General features: G+C 27.8%; 1 protein-coding gene across 2 annotated transcripts in view; it reads right to left on the bottom strand.

The window, feature by feature from the left end:
• The window catches only part of LOC129981935 (uncharacterized), a 67363-nt gene that overhangs the window by 23488 nt on the left and 17239 nt on the right, over positions 1 to 26636 (bottom strand). For both annotated transcript variants that reach the window (XM_056092993.1, XM_056092994.1), the window contains exons 13-20: positions 20633 to 20689; positions 15132 to 15360; positions 12673 to 12791; positions 8459 to 8639; positions 5087 to 5196; positions 3818 to 3980; positions 3008 to 3114; positions 2356 to 2518 (exon numbers count right to left, since the gene is read on the bottom strand). In XM_056092993.1, coding sequence (XP_055948968.1) covers positions 2356 to 2518; positions 3008 to 3114; positions 3818 to 3980; positions 5087 to 5196; positions 8459 to 8639; positions 12673 to 12791; positions 15132 to 15360; positions 20633 to 20689 — 1129 coding nt within the window. The remainder of the gene's footprint in view (positions 1 to 2355; positions 2519 to 3007; positions 3115 to 3817; positions 3981 to 5086; positions 5197 to 8458; positions 8640 to 12672; positions 12792 to 15131; positions 15361 to 20632; positions 20690 to 26636) is intronic.

Here is a 26636-nt window from a genome sequence, read left to right as displayed (position 1 = left end):
TTAAAGCATTGTGATAAGGAAACTATTAAAAGACAAGTTACATAAAATATTTAATTGAAAATTTGAAAGTGCATTATGATTGGCGAATGGGCTGGTCGCCAAAGGTGGCTAGTGTATAAAAAAAAAAGTCTTGCTTATATGCTAACAATTTTTTAATAAAGAAAATAATCACCTGTCAATAATTACCAGCAAAGAAAATGAAAATGCTGCATACCAAAAGTATTTTTTTATTTGAAATTCTGTACATGTAATAAAAAAAACAGTCATAATAGTTTTGCAAGAATTTATCTTATTAATGAATCATTAGTTGGAAAAACAGTGACTATTTCCATTAAAGGATATTTGAAAATAAAATAAAGTTTAATGACTTTCAATACAGAATTTTAAAATTTGATTCATATCAATATTTTAAAACAAAATAAATATTGAAATGATTTTACACAATCATTATTTTTGGTTTTTCAAAATTATTTACTGAGAACAAAATGCTTTCTTCAAATACTTAAATTTCCAGCATTAAAAACAAAAATGCATCATTTCACTGTTGTTTTCATCTGAAACAGGATAATTATGTAAGAACATGTAATGCTAAATTTGTAAGTTTCCAATAGATTTTGTGCTTTATGGATCATTCAATTTTAATGTGAAACAATTAACATAGAGAAATCTCAATTTATTTTAATTTTAAAGATTATACAGAATATTTATTAAAAGAAACTACAACACTCAAGCATTCCAGGAATGTTCCAAATCATTGAACTCAGAATTTTGTTCAATAGCAATGGAAATTGGATCAAAATTATATATAATAAACTGAACATTCTCTTTGTCATCTGGAACTTAAAATTGAAACTTAAGAAATTGACTCAGAGCAACAATATATTACAAATGAGGAAATTTTTCACCAACATGCAAAAAATTGCATTCCAAATGCATTAAGTATAGCAGAAAACATCCCATGATCCAACCAAGAACAAATATAAGTTTTCCCTATGTGCATTTTCCTGGAAAATTCAAAAAATAAACATCCCAGTAAAAACCAAAGCAATAAGCATTGCAATCTCCAGCCAAGGACAGATCCCACCAACCCAGAAATAGATGGCATGAAAGAAACCTTCAGAGAAATTAAATTATTATTTAAAGAATTGTCACATGGTCTAATTAAGGCAGTATGAAAAATATTATTGACTTATGATAAAGCTGAGGAGAAAATTATCCTACTATATGCATAAGTTGAGTAATCTCCTTGTTCAAAAGCAAGTTCTTAACCCAAACATTCTACTCCTTTATTGGTTTCTAGCTGAAACTCTGAAATCCAACATCATCATCAAAGATTTCTATCAAGTGCTGCATGTGCTTACAATTTCCTTCTTCCTCCACCCACTCAAATAATTCTTCTTTCTTACTTTACTCAAAGTCAAATTTTAGTGGTTTTTCTGTCATTAAGGATTGCCCCCTGAAGAGGACAGGTGTTCTGTGAATCTCAAAAGTATGTATTCAATAAACTACAAGATGTTCCAAACTGTGCATACATTCTAGTTAACTAAGATACAAAGCAATAATAATACTACCATTATGACAGTGATATTTAAAATCAATAATATTTTAAATCATGACATTTTATATGAATTATTATAAATGTAAACTTTATTAGCTATTGAAAATTGCATGAATCAAAGTAATCAATCCAGACATTTTCCTTACAACATTTTTTCCAGAAATTTAATAACTTAATTATGTATCACAATTCTAGTTGTCAAGTATATGACATAGCTCATCAGTAGTGATGTATAAAAAAAAGTAACATTTTTACTGTTGTCTGTTCATTTTTGTAAGATTTGAAACTTTTGTGTGTGTGTGTGATTTCCATGATTTACACTCAAAAGATATTTGGGAATGATGAACAGTACTTCTAACAGGACAGAGTATTTCTACATTATTTTTCATAATAAGAATACCTTTCGCCTCAGATACAAACATTTAGCAATTCTCATTTTGATAAAGATTACTTTTAGTAATCCTACTAGATGTTAATAGATCACTTTTACTAATTATTTGAGAATAATCATTGAAAGATAAAATATCTTAATGCCAATTGATATAACAATATAAATTGCAATGTTTAAATCCACAAGGTGTTGGTGTTTTTTTTTTTTTTTTTTTTCTTTAATGAGTACTACTTGACAATAACAATCCAAAATTGTTTATAAAAATTGGGAAAAAAATTCATTTTTATAAATTACAATTATGAAACTTTGGAGAACAATTCATATGTTTATCAAGCAATTATTCAAATTATATACATTTTTTTTAATGAGATCCTGTATTTTTTATACAAATATAAAATCGACAAACCTGGGCAGATATTCAAGATAGAGCAAACTTTCTTAGGATCCAACCCTTCAACAATAACTTTCATCACATAGTCAATATTATCATCCACAAACTTTTTGCATTCTCCAGCAACAGAATCAGGAAGACGCATGCAGCCTTCTTCCAAAAAAGTCAAAACTATCTCCTTCAGGAAAAAGGAAAAAAAAAAAAAAATGAAAATTGTAAAGATAAATAAAATCATTTAAAAGTAAACCAATTAAATAACCTAAATGATTTGCCAACTAAAATTATTTAGAAAATAAAATAAAGATTGAAACATGTGAAATTAAATCTCATGTATCACACAATCATACATACATTATTTACCTCAACAACATAATCTCAATCAAATTTAAAGCTTTACCATGCTAAATTATGCATGTAATTACTATGACAACCTGTTCACCACAGTAAATATATTCTTGTATATTGACATGCATTCAGCATTCAAAACAGCATAAAGTTGAATCAAAAGCAATTTCTTTTATTTTAAAAAATAAAAAGCTCATCAATATATGGAAGGGAAAAAGAGTTAGTATTGTAAATTAATTTGTACTTTAAATTGGTACTTTGATTTATATTAACATCTCAATATTAAAAACAGATATAAAGAATTTCAAAATATTAAACTTACTTTTGAAGCAGGGTCTTGAAGTTTAGTTCGAAAAGAAGAAACTACATCCATACAGACATCACATTCTAAATCGTTTACTCTTGGAGGGACTCCAATTGCCTTTTGGCCTAAAAAATTGGTATATATTACATGGATGAGTTGAATAGTACTTTTAAAGACATACAGAATGCAAAAGAAAGAAACTTATAAAATGCATTATATTGAAGAGAGCAGATCTACTGTAAGAATATAAAATGTGTGGTTCTGGTTCATGGGAAAACCATCGACTGCATGTCTAAAAATCCTTGTTCTTTTAAACTTTGAAGGTAACCAATATTTTTTGATGGTGGGAGGAGGTTTAAAACTTAAAACACAACAGCTATTACTTAAGTAAATATTTTATATTAACACAAATATCTTTCAAGCCCATAGTTCAGATAATTGCTCAACTTCAGGTGTGCTATAAGAACATTTAATAAAGCACAGTAAATGAACAGTATCTTTTTTTATAAACAATTGTGCCCTAAGTTGCATGATTATTTCTAGAAAAAGATTATTAAAAAAAACAGTATGTTATAATGCAATGGGATTATTCCATTCCTATATGTATAAAAAAATTACTGCTTTATATGCAGAAACATTCAGCAAGTTTATTCCTTTAAGTTATTAATTTAATTTGCTGCATCATTATTTAATACTATAAACCCCACAATTTTAGAAAGTTAACATCATTGAATTAGTGCCCATTAAATCAAGTTATATTTAGTTCTTCTACAAACCAAAAAAAAAGCTAATTAGTAAATAAAAAGCAAATGAACATTTTTTTATTACTTCCACACAACTTGAGAGCAGGGCAAATCTGGTCTGGCTGTAGTTCTTGTTCCAGAATATCAATAAGTGCATCAATATTTTGGTTAATGAAAGAGACACAATCATCCCTGAAAGATTTTGGTAAGAGATTGCAGACTTGATCCAGTGAGTTCCTCAGTTTTTGCTAAAAAAATAATTACAAATAGCACAATAACTTTTTGAAGAGAAATAAAAGAAAAAATATTTTTAACAAATTTGACATATTTATACATTTGACATCATATACATTGGAACCTATAAATAACTTTTCTATTAAAAATACAAATAAGCCTTTTTCCAAAACATAATAATAAATAATTTATAAATGAAAAAAAGAACAATAAAGTTACAAATGAAACTTTAGAAAACTCAAAACAACTATTATTTTTATGCACAATTTTGCATCCACCCTTTTCCTTAAAATTGATGTAGATATTTTAATCAGATTGTTACAACAATTATATCATTAAACCTTAATATCTTTAAAAAAATCTTTACTTAACTTTAAACAATATCTTTCTGGTTTAACTAATTAGTTCAGTTTTTAATCACCTTTACTCCCTCATTCCATTGAATTATTAATGTCAAATAATCAAATTTACAGTTAATAAAAGAAAAGAAATTAATATCATAAGCATTAATTTTTTTTTCCTATTGATTTATAATGTAATTCTTGTTCACATCAAAATTATACATCATGTTCACATCAAAATTATACATCATGTTCACATCAAAAATTGAGTACACATGAAAAATTATACATCATGTTCACATCAAAAATTATACATGTTCACATCAAAAATTATACATCAAAATTAATTTATAATGTAATCGAAAAAAAAAATTCGAGATTTTGTTTAACTTTTTATAAAAGGGTTAAAAGCAAACAAAATTCAAAGAATCAAATCATGTAATTATCTCTCTTTAGTTAAAAATAAAAAAAAATGTTCAAATTATATGCACTCCTAGAACCTGACAGATTAAATTTATAAAAATGAATGAAATTCTAAAAATTCTTTCAAGACTCAAAATTCCATTTTAAATTGGTATAAATAGTTTAATAACTATTTAGTCCATAAAAATGTATGTCTAAAATAAACTTCAAGATCAAAAATTTTTAATGCTGAACCTATTATAATGAAAAATAAATCATTCTTTTTAGCATATTATTAAAGTTCTGTATTTTAAAACCATAATAGACCCAGAAAAAAATTATTTCTCTAAATATAACAATTCAAAGAAAACTCTTACTTTAATAGCTGGGTCACTAAGTGCTTTTTCAACTTCATTCATTGCATCTTTGCACAAGTCACAGAATGGATTTTCCCCAGATTTTGGGATAACTTTTACATTGAGGTCATCTAAAATCAAACAAGAACAGTATTGAAATATGCCTCTAATAATAAATTCTACAGAAAATTAATTTTGTAAAATTTTATAAGTAAGAGATATGAATTGAATGGTTGTTTAAGGAAACATCATATATTACAAAATATTAATTGTTAGGAAATGAGAGGAAACCATTTTCCTTATGAATTGTTAGGACAGTTAGAAGGAAACCAAATTAATTTGAATTCTTATGAAATAGTACTGTATCTATGAAAATGAACTGCAGTAAAACAATTATTTAGGATCAAAACACTTTCATTATTCATTTTTTTAAGATGAAGAAGAGAAATAAGAAGAAAATTATTATAATTGCTTGGTATTCATTATTTAGAAAACTTGATGTCTTAGACAGTTAACGATATTACTGTAAAAAAAATGAATGTAACCCAACAATTTTGTGATGCTATTATCTTGTCTGAAATTCCTTCAGGTCAACCAATGCACCAGGGAATTCAACAGATTCCCATCAATTTTTTTATATATATATCATCAATGTATGAATTAATTGACAAACCATCAAAAGAGTCTTTTGCCACTATCAATCCCAGATTATTCTTATAATGAGTCATCTGAGAAAGCAGAGAAACTTTTTTGAAAAACTGAGAGAACACAATTTTCTGATCTCCTTTTATAGCTCTTCCAGATGTTTCTTCAGAATTGATCAATGTTTCTTTAATACTTCGAAATTTTGATCCTTAGAAGGTCTTTTTTATTAATTTAGCTTACAGTTAATTGATGAAAATTCAATCTGTATTTTTAAAAATGATCTTTTTAAAACAATGAAATCTCTGTCATTAAAGAAAAATGAATGATCTTAGATAGGGAAATAATGCAAGATTCCCTAGCATTTCCCAGTTGATAGTAACACTGAAATGAATCAAAATTAAAATAAGATTTTTATTTTATCATCATTTGTCCCAGTCATAGTTCAAAACCACAAACAATTGAAGCCACAATATCATTTTCATACATGTGTGATTTTATTGGTTTTTTTTTTTTTGTATATAAAATCTTTTTCTGGCTTTCTGTTGCCTTTCTTCCTTGTTATATTCTCTTCAGCTTATTACCACCTGAATTCATCTCAATTTTAATCTCTGAATTTTTTTTATCAGCCAATATTTCTTGAATTAACACTACAATGATGCAAAAAACAAAAACCCCTAAAAACAAAAACTACGGTAGCGTAAAGTTGTCAAAGAAATTATTACAGTACATTATTTATCATAAGTATATGGTTAATTTATTTTTAAAATCTCAGGCGATTTAAAAAAAAAAAAAAAAAAACGAAGTAATAATCATGAAAAAATAATAAGCATATTGAATAATAAGTTTATTATAATAATTTATATATAATTATTATAATACAGAAATATTATGCTTGCATCACAGATTGTTTGTAAAAAATAAAATTTAAAATAAGTTGTTCGAAAAACATAAAAACAATAAAAAATATCACATTTATTTCCACTGAATCAGATAATTTGCATATTCTGCGCTCTGTACATGTAACTTCGAAATACATAATCACTGCTCTTTCTTCTATTCTCGAGTATTTAAAAAATGCCTCACAACTGAATTCTCTGTTGCTGATACAGATAAAATTTGTTGCTTAAAAGCTCAAAATTTTAAAGTTTTTGATATTGCTAAACAAATTAAATGCAGCAGACCTGGAATTTATGAAATTTTATTCAAAAGTGAGAAATACAATTGAAAAAAAGCATTCAGATCGACCAAGAAAAACATCTCAGCGACAATACAGAGATTTTGGAAGCAGTTTCAAGGCAAAAGAAATCTATTCATGAAATTATAAGGAATTAGGTGTTTCCAATTTCAAGATGTACGGTTCACTGCCGCATACAGACAAACAAATTTCATAAATATCGCAAAATACATCGGGCATCTATGCTGAAATTGCACCATAGAAAGGCACTGTTTCTTTGGGCTAAAAAATACATGCATTAGACAGATGAGTGGTTAAATGTTTTCTTCAGTGATGAAAAAAATGCAATTTAAATGGCCCTGATTGTTGGGCATAATATTGACATGATCTATAAAGGATACATTCTGCTTCAATGAACTATGGATATTACTTTTCTTAAACATTGAAAGTACTTTGAGGATTACAAAATGTTCATAAAAGTAATCTACTCTCAATTGGAAACATCTTAGGAGGTAAAAGCTGGAAATTTTTTAAGAAAATGTGTTAAATCACACCTCCCTCTCAAAAACAGATTGGTTTACACAAAATCAAGTGATTGTTATAAACTGGCCATCTATCAGCCCACTACCTGAAAACCATGGGAAACCGTTGGGGCATATTAACGCAAGATGTGTATATCCAAGCCTGTCAGTTTTTGTCTATTCAAGAATTAAAGCAACAAACAGAGCAGAGTTGATTCACTTTACAGCTACATTTTCCCCAAACTCTAATTCAAAGCATGCAAAACTTGATTTTTCAAGTCAGGCAATGGATCCAAAATTTGAATTTAAATACAAAATATTTGAAAAGTCCATATATTCTTATGACAGCCTACTTTTTAAATTATTTTCTGCACAAATTCTATAAAAGTTATGCTGTATTTTTTTATTATAATAAACCTATGCTATGATTCCATATGCTTATTTCTTTGTGTGATTATTGCTTCCTTTTTTGAACAGTTATTTGAAAAAATCACCTGCCCAAATACTTTTGAGACTTATTATAGAAGTATATAAGATTGGGAGTAAGCACAATTAGCTGTTTTCCAACAGAAATAACATAAATCCCAGATTTAGAGAGTTCCTGAAGAAAAACAATTTTCAAAGACCAATTTAGGCAATATTAACTGAAATAAAGGGTATGATTTCATACTATCCACATAACTTTAAAGAATTAAATCAAGCAAAAAAGTTCATTTTTAAAAAATGATTTGTGTAATTTTGAGATAACTTGTTCAACTGCTATAAACAAGAGATATAAATTGCTATGTTTCGGAACAAAGCCTTTATTTTGAATGCAAAACTATTAATATAAGTATAAAGTCAACTTCTATATAAATAACTCTATTGTGTTTCAACATGCAACAATTGTTCAAACATAGAAATAATGAAAACAGCATTTCCAAGAATATTTTAGATAAGATAACAAGATAGATAAGATTAGACAAGATAAAACATATTTCTATAACATTTTGAAAAATATGTAGAAAAAAGTTTTTCTTTCTTCTCCCTCCCCCCCCCCCCGAAAAATCTTACCTTTTTTGTTTTTTTCTAATAAGCAGGCCTTTACCTCAGAGCACAGATTATCAAAGCTGACACCCTTTGCAATGGCCATCTGCATTTTCTGAGAATAATTATTAACAAGGTATTTGCAATGATCAGGATATTCTACCATCCATTTTTCACAAATTCCATTAATTGCTTGGCGAACATGTATCTGAAAGATATTAAGTTTGCATTAGCCTGAGCATGCAATCTGTTGCTAAGAAAGAGCTTATAAAAAGAGAGAGTGAGAGAGAATTCATAATCTAAAACTGTATACAAGAAAAGAAAAATTAACATAATTAAATTTTCCACTACAGTGATTAAACTGTGTTTTTTTTTCCTTGAGTTGAAAGACACTCTTAAAAACAGGGGGAAAAATTGTAATTATATATAAAGCAATATTTGTTAGTGTGTGACCTCTATAAACTAAAAAACTACTGGACAAATTTTATTAAAATTAGATGTATTGAGATATACAGTTATATCTTAGAGAGCTTCATGATAATTAACTAAATGGTTACTATATGGATAATTTTTATATAAATTAAAATCTATTTTTCTACACTTTTGCAGTTCATCCCTGTCTCGAATTTGTCTACCTCTTTGCCTCTGCCAATGGAGAAAGGCAGCCGATTCTTTGTTCACGCCAATGAAGCAAAGTCTCTTATGGCATTATATGTATACACAATGTGTTCAACAATTTTTCCCACCTACAGAATTTTAGAGATTGCACTATCTTTACTTTTTCATGCAAATGAGAGAATGCTTTAAAAACGTTTTGCCACTGATTCAAAGGACAATTTATTTTTTTAGTGTTTTATACATTGAAAACTAAATATTGTTAATCAATCAATCTTTCAGATTTATTTGGAAGTATTTCTGAATTAAATTTAAACGAATTTAAAAAATTAAAAACTTTTAATGTTCTCTAAAGGCGTGGAAAATTAATCTATTTTCACACATATGCAGTATGTTATTTACATTCTTATTAATAATGGAATATCAAATTTTATGAAATTTCATACTGTTCATTTATTAAATGCCTTAATGTTCAATATTTATTGTGATGATTTTGTAGCTGTATCTCTTTTATTATTATTTTTAATTTGGTGAATGATTTCAAATTTTAAGTCAATATTCTCATTTTAATACACATAATCAAGTTCAAAAATTGAAAATGTGTATAAAAAAATTTACACATTCAATAGTATTGATCTTTAGCAAAGCTGGATATATCAGATAATATATAGTGCAGCATTAGTAATTTCACAAAGTCAAAATATATGCTATTAAGGAATTTCAAGAAGAAATATCCTCTGATCCACAATGAAAATTTTCTAAAGCTCTTAGATATTGGATCTATTATCTCCATTGTAAATTGCTTCAAAAATTAACATGAAACAAAAAAAAGTGACTTGAACGTTACAAGAAATAAAAGATATGTTTTAATAGCAAGCTAATAATCAGAAAATCATGCAGAAAAAAAAGAAATAATTAAAAAAAAATTACATTAATATTTTACTTAAAATGTTCATTATATATCATCTGGCATGGAGGTCATGTATCATTCATAAATGAACTCAAGATGGGAATGTTTTCCATGATACCTACCAAAATGGGTAGAGAACATGGAGAACCTTTTTCAACAGTTTTGAGAATACTTGTAGTCTGACGTTAAAAGAATTAAATATGAAAAGGACAACAGTGAAATCTCTTTCAAAAGCTTTTCACTAACATAACATCCAGTCATTATGAAGCCCATTATAAGTGGTGTCAAACATCATATGCAACCCAACTCTAAGATTTGGCAGTATTCGCATTATCTACACAAACATAAGGGGGGGGGGAAGAATCGTATTTACAGAAACAGAAAAAAAAAATTTTCCTTCTTTATCCCTGTCTAAACATACAAGAGCTGTAAAATCAGACTTATGGCTACTCATTATATTTGTTACCTGGCTTTCCCCCATCTCAAAATTGTTGCATATGTACATTATACATTATTAAAAACACTTTAACCAGTTATTTAATATGATTAAAATAGCACATTTTTATGAAATTTAATTTTTAAAATATTGTAAAAAAAACTTTAAAAAAACTATTAAAATAATATATTACTTTACTAATATAAAAAAAATACCAGAAATTTTAGTAAAACATTTTGTTTCAAAACTGCATAAGAATTCTAAGAAATATTAAAACTATTCTTTGCAATACAAATTATATTCACAGTTAAAGTGATTATGATCTTTGCTCAAAAGCTTAAAATTATTTAATACCTAATTAGTGATCTTAAGATGAGCACTAGAATAAAATATAACAATATAATTATAAAAAGATACAGCAATGCAGACCTAATAATATACATTTTAGCAATAATTTAAACAAAAGACATTACCAAAATATTACTTCAAATTATTTTTTTTATAAATCATAAGAAATTAATTGCTTTAATTGAAAACTTATGTTTTAATAAAATGATTTTACTGATATTTTTTTTTAATTTGGCAGATATTTATCTTCATTTTTTTAATTAAAAAAAATAAGAGCCATTCAATTGTTTTCACATAAAATGAGAAAACTTTTGTAAATTGTTGATCAAATAATGTCTTGTACAAAATTACCATTGTGTGAAACAAGAAATTAATCTTGCCAAAGTATAGGTCAAAAGGATTGTTAAAGTAATTTTTTAATTTCCATTAAAAATTTTTATGCCTTTTTAAAAAATATGCTTTGCTGTCTTTTAGACGCTTCTTAATATGACAAAAAATGGAAACCCCAATATTCACTTTTTGTGGAGGGGGAGGGGTTGTGGATGGAAGAAAACATACTTAAAATTTACATTCAAAATATTCTCCTTCTTCAAATACATCTTTTTACTGTAAACTTTTTCAAGAGTTACAATACCAGATTCGTTAAATTTTCAATGAAAATGAAATGGGCACATCAATTAAGAAATTTTCAAATTTGTCTGATATGGCATGGAAAAAATACCAATTTTGCAGGTAAAAGATGGATTCACTGATATGTTTATTTATAATACATTGCTAGTCTGGCTGGTAGGAGCCTCTTTTAATATTTTTCCTTTTTTCCCTGCTTAATAAAAAATTTAACAAGTGGTAGGATGTTCAAAAATTATTCAAACACCAGCAAATTTTCCAAAAATTCGAAGAGATCCCCCCACCCTTGGAAAATATTTTGAGTTACTGTATAATGTATACAGAATGAAATGGCAATGCAGAAAAATGCTTGATAGAAGAAAAAAATTAACCTTGAGTGACATTTGAGTTTTGAATCCTAAGATAGCATAAATCTAGAAAAGCATCTCAGACATTGCAAAAGTAAAAGATATTGGCAAGAGCTGAGCAAATGAAATATAATAAATAAGTGGAAAATGAAATGTAATAACTAGTGGAAATCAACCTTTCTAAAAGTTTAATTAGAATTACTGCTTTGTCACATTCATCAGTTTATCACTTTTCTTATAATGAAATTCCAAAAAGTTGCTATAACCTTGAAAAAAACAATGCTCCATAGTTGATGTCACTATGATTGTTTTAGCAGCATTAGGTTTCAGATGTATTGAAATAATAGCATGAAATCGCTTGTTGCATGCATCTTCTCATGAAATGCTTTCATTGCAGTTTTCCCAGAATTTTAAAAATTTTAATGAATTTCCCTCATTTTCCCAGATTGTAAAATTTCTTGTTTCCTAGCATTATTATAACATAAATCAAGACATAATAATTTTTAATCATACCATTATTTTTATTTAATAATTATAATTTTTCTAAGTGCAGTAAGATTCCACTTTGGGTATTCAAAAAAGATGTAATAAAAACCAATTGTAACATCAGTGAAAAATGAAAATTCCATCCAAAACATATACATAACTATTGCTACTTTGATTCAGCCTGCTAGTCATCATTTTCCAATTTCCCTATAATGGATAAGAAATAGTAGTGAAGAAATCATTTAATTTGATAGGCATGAATCGTAGCAATGAACATATTAATTATCCATCAATCTAGATTAACTATTTACAAATAGAAAAACAGATTGCTATTATAATCCACTTTTTTCCCCTAGACGAATAGATTATATTAAAAACAATTAAGTTGCTACAATTCCCACTTACAAAAAGATTTTAGTGTTTATGGATACAATTAATTTTAATACTGAATATCTGTGCATATCTGTTTTACCTTGCTATTGTCTCCAGCTAAATCTTTTTCAAGATAGAAAGAAAAGGCTTTGCATAAAGCACATTCTGTATCTTTCTCAAAAACTGGCAAAGGATGCATCAACCTGTCAAGCGGGAGCTCTAGAAAGAAAATAGGAATGTTAATTCAAATCCCTTTTTGTTTAAACAGGACAAAATAAAAGAAAAACAATATAAGAAATTTAGATAATTTTACAAAAAAAAAAAAAAAAAAAAAAAATCAGAATTCAAAGATAACAGATTCATGAAAAAATTTCATTATCTTAAAATATCTGATATGCATTTGAAGGACATCAAATTCAGACAAGAAAAAAAATTAATTAGGTCAAGGCCATATAAAGAAAGCCATGTGGCATTCTAAAAAATATATTATTTGTTCCTCACAAGAAAAAAATATATATAAAGATAAAACAAGAATACTTAAATCATGGAAATAATCTTTGTTTAACAGAATAATTAAATAGGTTAGTCTCAGGTAAAACTTTTTTAATTGTGCAACATTGTTTGCAATTTGAAAATGCTGGCAGTTTTTCATATTGCTTTTGCCTTTATCATAAAACTTTTTCTATTGTCTTTTAAATCAAAATATGCAATAAACATAATACATTTAATTGCTTTGAAATGTAAATGATACAATATCTGAATAAAAAAATAGTATACTTTATAATATTGATTATTTTTAAAATTTCATATCAAAACATCTTGTATTTAACTGTTTTATTGCAACCAAATAATGTTACTCATTAGTTTTGTAACAGGTAAAAAAATTTGTAAACTATATCATGTACTATTTTAAAATAATTTAAAGTAAATTAATGCTATATTTGTAAACAATTTTCCAATCAGAAAAAGGTCTCTCTTTTTTTTTTTTTTTTTTTTTTTTTTAGATTAAGCTCAGAATTTAAATGAATTTTACTTAAATCTCATAAAATCTGTCTTTTCTTTTCTTTCTTTTTTTTGGGGGGGGGGATCATTTTAGTTATTCAAACTACTAAACTACAGGTTTTGACTTCAAGTACAATCACATTCACTGACATTGCTAAAATACTGTGTAATGATGTTTGATATTTTAGAAAGAAATATTATTATTTGAAACAATTTATTAAAATTTTGCATACAACTAATGTTTTTTAATCATTAAACAATGTCCCATTTTTTTAACTCGTATGCAGTAGTGGTAATTTTTTCCTGCATAAACGAAGTAGTAGAATTATATTGTAAAAAAAAAAGGATGGGGGCTACAAGTAATAACTATCTTAAAAGCCTAATTCAGCATTTCTTCAAAATTAATAAGAAAAAAAAACACTTTTATTTCATCCTTATCATTATTTGCATTTTGAACACAAAACACATTCACAGTTAAAGAAATTTAGTTTTAAGAACATTCAAATCAATATTTCATTATAAAAAAAAAGAAAGCCCCATCAGATTGCCTTCAGATGTATTTTTAAATTAAATAATGTAGTCATTCAAAAATATTTATTCTCTTCCATACCTCTAAATTTAACAGTTTTAGTGTAGATAAATTTGTTTCTGTTCTGCCTTATTTAAAAATTCCTATGGAAATGCAGTTCCCATAAATCTTTGAAAGAAAATTAAATGAAAATAGAAAGCAAATGACATTAAAACAATTTATTCTTTAAAGTATAAATAAAAGATACAAAATAGTTTAAATATAATTATGCTGTAACAATCATCAGTTTAGAGCAGCTGCAAATTTTACAATAATAATTAACTCATGTATAAAAAATTTCACAATGGGCTCAAAGTACAAGAAAATAACAAAGAAACAAGAACAATTATAATTAAATTCATAAAATTATCTTTTGAAGTTCAAATTAAAAAGGTTTGTTCATAGTTTTACCAAAATACTTTAATTATATCCAAAAGCTACCATCAAGAATCAAAACAATATAACATACTTATAATATATTATTCACTACATATTAAAGGTTAAAAATTGCTGATTTGTTACTTTATCCGGGAAATATATTTCATGGGAAGAAATGATAATAATCTAGCAATCAATCTTTTGATTTCTATGGATCACTAATTTATTTGCAACTTTATAGTATTGAATAATATTATAGAATAATATTACAGATATAAATTACAATCAATTTGTTTGAAAAATATCTGGACTTATTTGCAAATATTGCATCTAAATAGTAATTTAAATAAAATTACATCAATGTGGGATTAATATTATTTGCAATATATAATTTATACTAATTTTTAATTCCAATATTTAGTTAACACTCGTTTTAAATAAAAACGTATGATTAATACTCATTTCAAATCACAATATATAATCTCTCCACCAAAACAATCTTCATAACAATCAATAAATTATTAACAATGTGTATCAGAATGACTAGAGAAAGTTAGCACCATATTCAGTTTTCATGTTAATACAAAAAGCTTATTTTTAAAACGGCTTACGGAAAACGTCATTTGATTCTTTCATCTGTTTCTTGGAAATCATTTCAGCAGGAATCAATCTGACAAGAGGTTGAGGTTTCAAATTGGTAGATGGATACTGAGCAGGCTGAAGTCTGATGAGAGGGATTTTTCTGTGGGCTTCTCGTTCAGGATCAATTTTGATAAGAGGAAGATCAACACAACCAGTCTTATCACACAGACCCATAAGAGTGCACATGCCTCGGGTATCCTGCAACAGTTAAACGCCAATTTAATAAGCTTATCTAAAGAGTCTTCATTATAGCTATCAGTGGCAAATTTCCAACTAGACATATTAGGCAGCTGTCTAGAGCTTCTGACTAAGAGGAAGGGTCATATGCAAGTTGATTAAAAAAACTTTATTTTTCAAGTTGCCAAATAAATAAGTTTATAAAAAATGCAAACTTTATAAATAATACAAATTTTAGGATAATATTATTAATTTATCAAATATAATTGATCAGTTCCGATATGTTTCATTTAGTTATAAAAATATTTAAAAACCAAAACATCGGCCTCGATAATATTGTGTAATATGTGAATGCCAGGTATTTTGAAAACATAATAAATAATACAATATTAATAAAATAAAAATATGAACTTAAAATAAATCATTAACATGTTAAAATCTGCTGAAATAAAACTGAATTGACTGCCCTATTGAAACAGAAGCCTAGTAATCTGCATTAATTGGTGCTGCAAAATATCAAAATCTATCATGTCTGCCATGAACATTTAAAAGTCAAACACCATACAGTAACTAATTTATTTTATGCAGAATTAATTATACACTAAACAGAGATTTCAAGCATGTATATTACAACATATATAAATTCTATTCATAGGTGTAACTTAAAAATGTTTGATAGGATAAAATCATTATCAATACCATTAATATGTGGCTTTAAGTTTTTTACTGAATTATAATTTTTTTAAAATAGATAATCTAGGGTCTTTGCAATATACAAAACGGATCCACCCCCATTTTCGACCTTTTAGCTTACAAATGATATTAAATTCTTTTCAAGATCTTCAAATTTAAGAAAATTATGAATAAAACATAATTAAAAAATTATCCCATATTAAACCTAGTATCAAAACATGAGGTCTATATAAAAAGTAAACAGCCTTGAGTTTTTCCATGCACAATGATAATGCTAGGGAAATGGCACTATGCACAGTGGAAGACACATCTTGATACACATACTTGCATTTTGTTTCCTCCATGCTCTATACCAAATCGCTGCATGATAACCATTGTGCAAGATTCTGTCATATAAGTACACTGGATTTTTTTTTTTAAATCGTTTAAAATGACTGAACAAATTGAGTACAGATATTGAATCAAATCCTGTCAACAAATTGAAACCATTTGTACGATTCATCTGGGATTTAGAGACAACGATATAAAGGGTAACACAAATTAAGGAGCAGCTTGACTGATTTAAAAATGGCTAAACATCTGAGGAGAGTGACCAGTATTCTAGAAAACTACAAACTGCTTAGAATGCAATTGCTGTTGCGAGAATAGAAAATCTTATAAAAATCCTGATCCGACAGTTATAAAAGAGTACTACTGGCAATTGCACCACAATAATGCTCCAGCATATTCACCACACCCAATTCAGAATTTCTTCACTAAATATACACTTTCCCTTCATTCCCCAACTTTCTTACTCACAAGACATAACTCCTTGCTTGTTTTTACAGTTGAAGACAATATAGAAAAGATATCATTTTGGTGTAGAAAAGATATAATGCAAAACATGAGATGAACACTATCGCAAAAGACTTCCAGAGGCATTTTTGACAGCAGAATAATCAGTGATGTAAATGTGTAGAGATGTAAGGAAACTACTTAAAAAGGAATCTGGGCACTGACCCCATTATTTAAAAAAAAATCAGCCAGAAGTTACATATTTTTAATATAGCTGTCACATAATAAATATGGAAAGTTTTCTAACATGTTAATTCCCAACATAAAGGAAATTTTTTTTTATCTATTTAACATTTATACAGCCTAAATGATTGTGACTGAAAAACTATGTATTTTTTCAAATCAATTTCCACATACATCTCTATTAATGATAAAACATCTCTATTTCGAATATGTACTCGTTGGTACTCAATAGGCAAAATTGTTTAATGCAGCATTATGGAAACTTGGCACAAATATACTTTGGAGAGTTAGAATGTGCTACTTGAATGATTTTTTAAATTTTAATTAATAAAAAAATCAAGTAAAATTTTGGTGTTTTTCCAAAATAATCCTCAAAATATGATCACCTTATTTCTATATCATTGAAAAAATTACTTTTTAAATATATCAATTTCTTCTTAATTCTCAATTCTTATTTAATTCTTAATTTATTCTTAATTCTCAATTCTTATTTAATTCTTAATTTATTCTTAATTCTCAATTCTTATTTAATTTTTAATTTATTCTTAATTCTGAATTTATTTCTTAAATTTCAAAATATTTTTGCACAATTCTCAACAACACTATATATTATTGCAATGAAGCTCAAACAGTTTTGTTAAATACTCAATAGTGATTTTCTTCCATTGTTGAAAGCTGAAGGAAGATTCTATTTATTATCTGTGTAATCTACATTAGATACAAGAAACTTAAGTTAAAATATATAAGATACAATCAATTAAAATGTAACTACTTGGATAATTATATTTTTAATGGCACTATCATGTCATGGAACTCACAACATTAGGAAGATTCATTAGCACAATTAATAGATCATGTGTAATCACAATTCCAATCACAGGCCATCACAATTTGAAAACTTTGTTGAAGGAATCATGATCATAAATCAATGAATAACAGATTTATTTGAAATGAAACATAGCCAGGCGGCTACCTTAAATAAAATAGGAGCTTACACAAAAATTTGATATCGTATGAATCTGTGTAAACAATTTAGGAGAAAGTATATATTCCTTTGGTTATCACTCTTCAGATAACCTAAGGAAAGCTACAAAATAATTGAATAAATCTTTAAAATTTATGGTTGTTTTTATTTTCCATTTTTAAAATAAAAAGAGCATTGAAAAAATAAAAATTAGGACTTTCTTTATTTATTACTAACTCAATGCAATGAATTTTGCTAAATTTTTATTAATATTAACACTAAACATTACTCATGCATGTCAATATTACCTAGAACTATTTCATCATAATGAATTATGGCAATGAATGATACATGAATTACTTTATTCAGCACAGATTTTTTTTTTTAAAAAAACCAGTAGATCTAACAAATAGATGCAATTTTAGATAAAATCAGGAAAGTACATCAAAAATTGAATTTGATATTTAATCTGTAAATTGAAGCACTGAAAATCTATTTGTATGCTGACAGTAAAAAAAGGTTTAATAATAAGGATAAACTTTCAAATTATTTTAAAAAATTAAGAAATAAGAAAAAACGCTTAATTTTATTACATTTAAATTCTTACATTCTAGAATGTTTTCCTCTTTGCACAGTAATGAACAGTTTTAATGTTACGAACTATTTAGTAATGTTAGCATTACTATTAACCACTCAACTAAATTCTGAAAATATCCATGACTACTCTTCAATAGAAGAGAAAAGATCACAATTGTCTTCTTTTAACCACATCTATAAGCAATAACAGGTAATATAAGCATCTAAAGCATAATATATTCCTGACTCATATTGAGGTGATGTTTTGTGGCAAAAATGAAAAATTTTATTATATGATAACTTCAATCAGCAAAAAGTAAAGAAAAGTATTTCAAACACACTCCTAGAGAAAATATCGGCTAGATACAGAACCAAATAACACTGTAAAATTATTAGGAATGAATAGTGTATTCAAAACCTGAACAGACCCTACTTGGATACAGCCAGAAAATGTGGTTCCAAATAATCTTTGGTCTCATTTTATTTAATCATTCATTGAATTTCTTTCGAAGAAAACCAAATTTTTTTTTTTTTCAGTGTGCAATTCAGCTACTATTTATGTGTGCATTTATCTGTAGATATGAAACTGAAGCAGAAAATATCCAGAAAGTTGAAAAATTAACTAAATGTTTAAAAGCTGTAAGCAAGCCTGATTCACAATACAAAAACTGTAGCCATATCACAAATGATACAATACTATCAAAGTTTTCTTAACAACGTATTTAAAATTTTTTAATTGTCTTAATATAAAAAAAGAAGAAAGAATGAAAAAAGAATCTGACATACAGATGTGAATTTGTTTCCAATCTGTTAATTATCAAGCCAAGTTGAATTAATTCATCAGTAAAATTTTAAATGTGAAAATTGCTATTTATAGACTTAAGTTTCTTGAAAAAAACAACAGAAAGATATAAGCAGAAAGGCAAGTGGTATAAGAATGCAACAGATTTTGCCAAAAATTGTATAAACAAAAGCTGAATGCCACAAATTTTTTTTTTTTTTCAATTTATGTACCAAGTACTTGAACTGCTGTAGTTTAAGTAATGTGAATTGTCAGATTTTCTTTCAAGCAAGTTGCCAACATTTGACAGGAAAAGATGAAAAAACAATCAATTGAACCTATATTTTACTAAGAACTACTGAGCTACTTTTATATGTTTACCTGCTTTCAAGCATGCAAGCTTAGCTCAAATGATAGACCATAGATAAGATACAAGGTTAAGAGAAGATATCAGAAACAAATAATAACATATAAAAATGTCACTACTGAATACTTTAATACAAGTGGTACAATATAAAAAAGTAAAATTAATTTTCATACAGCATAAAAAGGGGATTGTTTCCAATTCCCTTGTAATAAATTGTACTTCATACATTATTATCACTCTTTAGAATTAGTTATATAGAGCAAGTTTTATTTCCAGACTCTAGGTCTACCTGAGCATGCTGCTTATTTTAGTAACTTTATCGAGATAAATATTTCTATTTTAATTTCCTTCCCGAAGTTTCTGAAATCTAAATTTTAACAATTATGAATATAACATTAAAAAGGCGATTTAAAAAATCTCAGAAAAACAGCCCAAAAGTACCAAAAATGAATGAAATATATAAAAAGATTATCTTTAGGGAACCAAGTAAATTAAGTTTAAAGAAGCTAAAAAAAAAAAAAGAAAGAAAGAAAATTTAGCCTTAAAAATGTTTAGCAACAAGTATTAAATTTAAAATGATAAAAGCTTCAATAATGGTATGTATAACTATTGCAAATTTTCAAAAATAACATCTAATTTAGAATCACACTTATTTCAAACCAGTAATTCTATTTCAAAAAATTGTTCAAAGTTTAAGAACTGGAATAAAATGTTTTGATTTCAAGAAATCAAAGCACTTCAAGCAATTCACTTCAAATCAAGCACTTCAAAGCAATTCAAGCACAAAAAACATTTATAAAATAGCAATTTGTGGCATTTTTTTTAAATAGAAAACATTTTAGAGATCGAAATCATAGGTGTCAGAAAATATGAGAGAAATAATTTAAATACTTACTAACTGCTTGATGTAGGTAAAAATCATATCATAGTAGTCATTCACTAAATTTGTGCACTAAAAAAAAATTGCTTACAATATAATTACATTTATTATGAAAAGAGAAACAGTAAAAGATAAACATTAACCTTTTATTTTTATTTATTATTATTTTATTTTATTTGAACCTTATATTAGCAATATAAGAGAAGCTAATTCTAGTCATGATCAATTTACCCTGATAAGCATTTATAACATTATCGTTTGTAGAAGATCCAGGAAAAGTTTTTTTTTTTTATTATTGAAATCTATCTGTTTTTTGATGCTATCAAAAATATTTAGAGTACTTTCGTAAACACTGATATTTTCTACCCAGTGGAAAGAACAAAACTTCAATGGAAATTCAGAAGAACTAATAACTTCCAGAAAATCGGCATATTTATCTATAAATATTCTACACATGGCTCTTAGAACAACATCTACTTCCTATTCAATAAATTTATGTTTATATTAACACTATATGAAATTTTATCATTTTCACACAGAGGTTCTTTTCTGACAGGTTTTAAAAAAATTTAATTTACAGTCCATCCAAACTAAATTTTTAAAGTAACTGTATGTCCAAACTTGATATAACTTCTTTAAAATTCTCAAACAATTCTTGAGAAGTGATATTTCTTAAAAACTTGAAGTTCAATATTTTGTGGAGATTCCACTGGTTGATTCACACCAAAATCTTACAGCAAGATCCTTTGAGTAATTTTGTGAAATAGGTTGAAAGCTTTCTCAATGCATATTACAAATTTTTTATATTATTCAAAGATTTCTTAAGAGATTGTTGACAAAATGAAACTAATCCATAGCAAATAATGTGTGTCATTTTAGCAAGATCCAAAATAAATTTTTCTAGTTATTTCATTATCAGTGAACATATGTGAATATATTTTCAATATATCAGTGAATGCATTAAAGGATGAAAGTAATGTAACAAGTTTTAACGCCCATAAAAATTTAGCTTAAAATTATTGTTCTTAAACTAAAAAGTCCAGAATTGACTTATTTTCAGACATCAAATTTGATGTTTTTGGATTTGACATGTCATCTTTTCCCTTATTCCTTTTAGATACATCAATGATGTATCTAAAAGTCCAACATCAATGATGATTCTTTTGAACTGGCAGGTGGTCTTGCAATTTTTCCTCTTTTGGCATGATTAGTATTGATTGATTGATTGATTGACTGAAATGGGATGAGAATGGGATTTTTGACAACAAAGGCTGTTATCCTCTAATACCAGAAGAATTCCTTTAATAAATGTTTAAAAACTTCAGAGGAAAGATTCGAAGATACTGCTTATTAGAAACATCTTTTTGAATAAATATTTTGAATGAAGAACAAGAATGAAGATCAATATTAGGTTTTGCAAAAAGATTTGACCTATAAGTTGCATATTTGGAACACAATAAGATGATATGTTCAATGTTATTTTCATGATTTCAAATTTGGCAGTGAGGATAATTGTGCGGAGCAAATCTATTCAACAGAGCTGGAGTTATATCATCCAGGTTAAAATATGTGCAGTTATGATGTCTTCTGTTTTTGAGTCATGGATTAAGGGAAAACATGGAGGGAACATTACCAATAGATTCTTAATATTTGCTATATTTAAAAATGATTCGATTTTTTGTGGTGAGGTTTTCTGATAATGAGAAACTGAAGCAATCCAAGCTAGCAAGGGTGCGACTCCGTGAAAATTTTTGCGAGTATGTTCGCCTTATCATTCTAATGTATCTGTGAATATTCTGAAGACCATGCCAAGCATATTTTCCAATTTAATTTTCCCCTAGCTTGCATTTTGCCAGCTAATCTACGAATGCTTTCGGAGATTTGATTATAAGGCATTTTAAAGCTTGAAGGGTCAAATAGCAGTCTGTCAACAAAAGCAGATTTTTTTCTGTAACTGAAAATTCATCCAACGCTTAATAAAGATCCAAGGCTTCCACTGTAAAACTGGAATTGATGGGATGAATTCTATAGATGAAGGACTGGTTACAAGAGATGCCCACAATAGAAGTGAAAGATTGAGATTTGGATGCATCCATATCAATAATATAATAATCCTGATCATGTAACTAGGAAAGCTTTATTTTGAAAACTAAGGTCTGAAAGATGAATTTCACAAAAATTGTTTTGGAAGACAATGGGGTCCGGCAGAGCAATGATATGATTTTTTAGTAGCATTAAAGTTTGCAAATAAATTTTCAATTATAATTTCGTCTTTTTAAATTAATTTGATTTCCGGGTTGGAATTATGATGATAAAGAGATGAATGAATGCCATTGGCAAGTTGCCAGAGAAAGAATTGCACAGTTAATCATTTAATTTTTCTCTGATAGCATTTCCTGACCCTTTTCTTTCATTAGAACAATATTTGGGGTCCATTTTGGCAGTCCAAGTGCTATTCTAAAGGCTATAGTTTATATCAAATTGCAGGCTTTGTATCGAGTTTTAGAGAATTAATTGGTAATAACTGCTGTAATAAAATAGACTTAGCAGACTATTATAGGTTGTTTACAAGATCCGTTGTTCTAGAACAGTAAGTTTTATACAAAACAGATTTTAAAGCATTAATTTTTCTAGGTTCTTTAGCACAAATATTTTTTAATATAACTCCATTTTGGTTTGTTTTTGAAAAATCGATGCCTAAGTATTTAATAAATTGTTTCTAAGGGAGAGGGAAACCAGCATATGCAATACGAGGAGTTGATTGCAATTTCTTTTTTCATAGGTCAGAAATAGAGCATTTCTCGGGGCTGATTTTAAGTTTCCAATAACTACACCATTTGTGGACATTTTCCATTATATTCTAAAGCTTTTTTGAAATGTAATCTAAAGACGCATGAGCACAAAAGATAAATATGTCATCAGCAAAAATTGAGCATCCCACGCCAACCTCAAGAGTTTGAAAGAAATCTGCAAGGAAAATTACAAAGAGTATGGGCTGAGACAACACTAATTTGAGGTAAACCTTTCTAAAGAGTTTTTCCCCTAGAGAGAGAATTTCTTCAACGAACTCGAAAAGTTCGGTTTTGGAGAAAGTTGTGTATGACATTTGAAATATTGCCTTTGATACCAAGCTGAAGGTACTTCAGCATAAGACCATCAATGTAAACAGTCATATGCACTTCTAATATCTAGACTAATTCCAATAAGGTATTTCTTTAGACTGTGGGCTTCCGCAACGAATATATGAATTTTATATACTGCAATCCGTAAAATTCCTCCTTTTGTGAAAGGAAACCATTCACAAAAGGAGGAATTTTTCTCTCAATTATTAAATGATGGGTATGCTGAATCAAAATTCTTTCAAAAGTTTTTGAGAAAAAAGATGTGGGGGCTATTGGTCTATATGAAGTGATTTTTTTGTTTTGTCCTTGTTAGGAATAGGCACTGGGACAATAACTGAATGTTTCCATTACTCCGGAATAAAAGATGTTGTAAGATCCTCCTGAAAGACGGATTATTAGATCTGTGGTGCTAAGATTTTTAAACCAATTTGGTGCAATACCTGAAATTCCGTAATTTTTTAAATAGCGTTTCTGACTTTCTGTAAGTGAATAGGAGTATTAAAACAAGAAATGCGGTCTTCGTTATAGTCAAGTGGAATCGGCTCATGCTTGATGCTACCGTCAGCAAAAATATTGCTTTGCTGAAATGGATTTGCAACAGAACAATTGTTATGCTGAATGAGATTTGAAATATTCAATTCCTGGTTTGAATGATTGTAAAACTTGTTGAGTATCGAGTAAAACATTCTAGGATTTGTAGAAATCTTGCAAATTTTGTCCCAATAATTTCGACTGCCTTTTTAATATCAAAGCAAAGTCTTGCTGCAATTTTTTTTTTTTTTTTTTTTTTTTTTTTGTGCTTTGTCCAGTCTGGTTCTGAAATAAAATGAAGGCCTCTTTTTCGATTTTCAATTTTTGAAATCTGTGACAAGATAGGTTCCACCAGGGAGGATAAGTTTTAGTTGGCAAAGGTATTAATTTTGTGTTTTCTCTTATAACTTCAAAATCCTGCTTGTCAACGCATTTAGATTCGTTCTTGTAGCCAATACTACTTTTGCTGATTGCTCCATAGTCCAATTCCTAATTATCGTTTTTATATACCTTACACTAGGTTCTAAATTTGACCATGTAATAATGACCAGACAATGATCACTTTCAACCAACGAATCAGAAACATAGCAATTAACACCATGATAGATAGATGCCGAGCAGAATGAGAGATCGAGCAGCGAAGCTGATCTAGTACAAGTGGCATACGCAGTGTTCGAAGTATTAAGGAAGACAAAACTGAAATTTTGAAGCCATTCTACGAAATCATTACTTAGAGGAGATGATTTATTTGATCCCCTCTCTGATGATCCTCCTCTTTGATGATGGAGATTAAAGTCACTGAATATAAAAACAGGGATGGAGGAAGAATCAAAAAACCTTTTACATTTTCTATATTGAGTCCTTGAGGAGCATATAAGTTAATGACAATAAAATTTAAGCTATATGATAAATTTCAACTGCAAGAATTTCTTGGTTGCTATTGTGTGTAGTACTAATTGGGATAATTCTACCTAATGTGGGGATTTTTTTTTTTTTTTTGGAGTGCAGGTAATTAAACCACCTTTGAGCAGATCTTGCCTGTCTAAATAAAACAAATTTTTAGTTGAACACAGAAAGTGATCTTCATGCTTGAAAAATCCAGAATTCGGATGAAGAAAAAGAAGGAACTTTGTGCCAAATTTTTTTGTGGTGATGTTAAGACTTCTACAGTTCCACTGCACAAAAGTCATTGTAGAAAAGAAAATGACAAAAACTCACAAAAAAACCAATCCTAAATGAATTATGGGAAAACAAAAAAGCTTGAAGACACACAAGAAAAACAAAAGAAAAAGAATTAAAAGGGGAAGGAGCAAGACCAGGAACTAACTAAAAGCACCTGCATCCAATTGCATTGGAATAGCAGATGCTTTGCGAATCTTTTCTAATGCTTTTTTTCTTTCTTAATGGGGAAAGATTTTCGTTGTCAACGTTACTCATGGCTGTTAAATTATGTGACAGTGATTCAACCAATTTTTCAAACATTCCAAGGATCATGTTAATTTGCTCTTCCATCTTAATTTTCATCGTTTGGATGACAGAGTCTATCTTTTCATTCATTTTAATGACCACAGTCTCCATTTTTTTTCCTTATTTGTTCGTTGATATTTTTATATCTTTTTTTTTTTTTTTTTTTTTTTTACAGCTATCGCATTACTAAATTTCTTTTGACTGTAGATTCGTCTCACCTCAGCAGTTGTGATATTTCCACATTTGATATCCTTTTCCTTGATATAAAATGGGCATCCTCTCGATGTGGCCAAATGCTCACCTTCACAATTTATACATTTCTGTGTGGATTGACAAATGCCTCCATGAATGTCACCACACAGATGACAAATCTTTGGTTTTTTTGCATACCCTTGACGGGTGCATGAAACTAAAGCAATTTTTGAACTGCCGTGGCTAATTAATAAATGGCTGTATTTTTTTTATTTGTGAACGAAATCTTTACTTCTACTGGCAAGCGTGTTCCAAGTTTTATTATGAGAACAGGTGATGTCTCCTGGGAGTTATTGTTTCATAAGTCATCTCATCTCAACAATTTCAAATTCATTATTTTTGGTTAACTCTTCAGCATTTTCTAGAAGTGGGACTTTTATTGGGATATCACGGAGTAGAAATCGAGAGGTTATATTTTCCCATCTATTATCTGTCACAGCTGGAATGTTTACTATGTTGTCTAAATTAAGTAATTGGACTGCACAAACAGAACTCTAAGTTGTAAACAGGATTTTTTCCTTGCAAGTAAATATCATATTTTGTATGTTTGCACGACACTTTATTTTCACTTTTATGAAAGCTTGTAGGATAAATGGGTTTATTTCATGAATTCATAATTTAAAGTCCGCATTTGATATCACAATATT

Source organism: Argiope bruennichi, chromosome 8, assembly GCF_947563725.1.
Source record: "Argiope bruennichi chromosome 8, qqArgBrue1.1, whole genome shotgun sequence".
NCBI classification, from domain to species: domain Eukaryota; kingdom Metazoa; phylum Arthropoda; class Arachnida; order Araneae; family Araneidae; genus Argiope; species Argiope bruennichi.
Note: the sequence above shows the minus strand (reverse complement) of the source record. Positions and strands in the feature narration are given on the sequence as shown.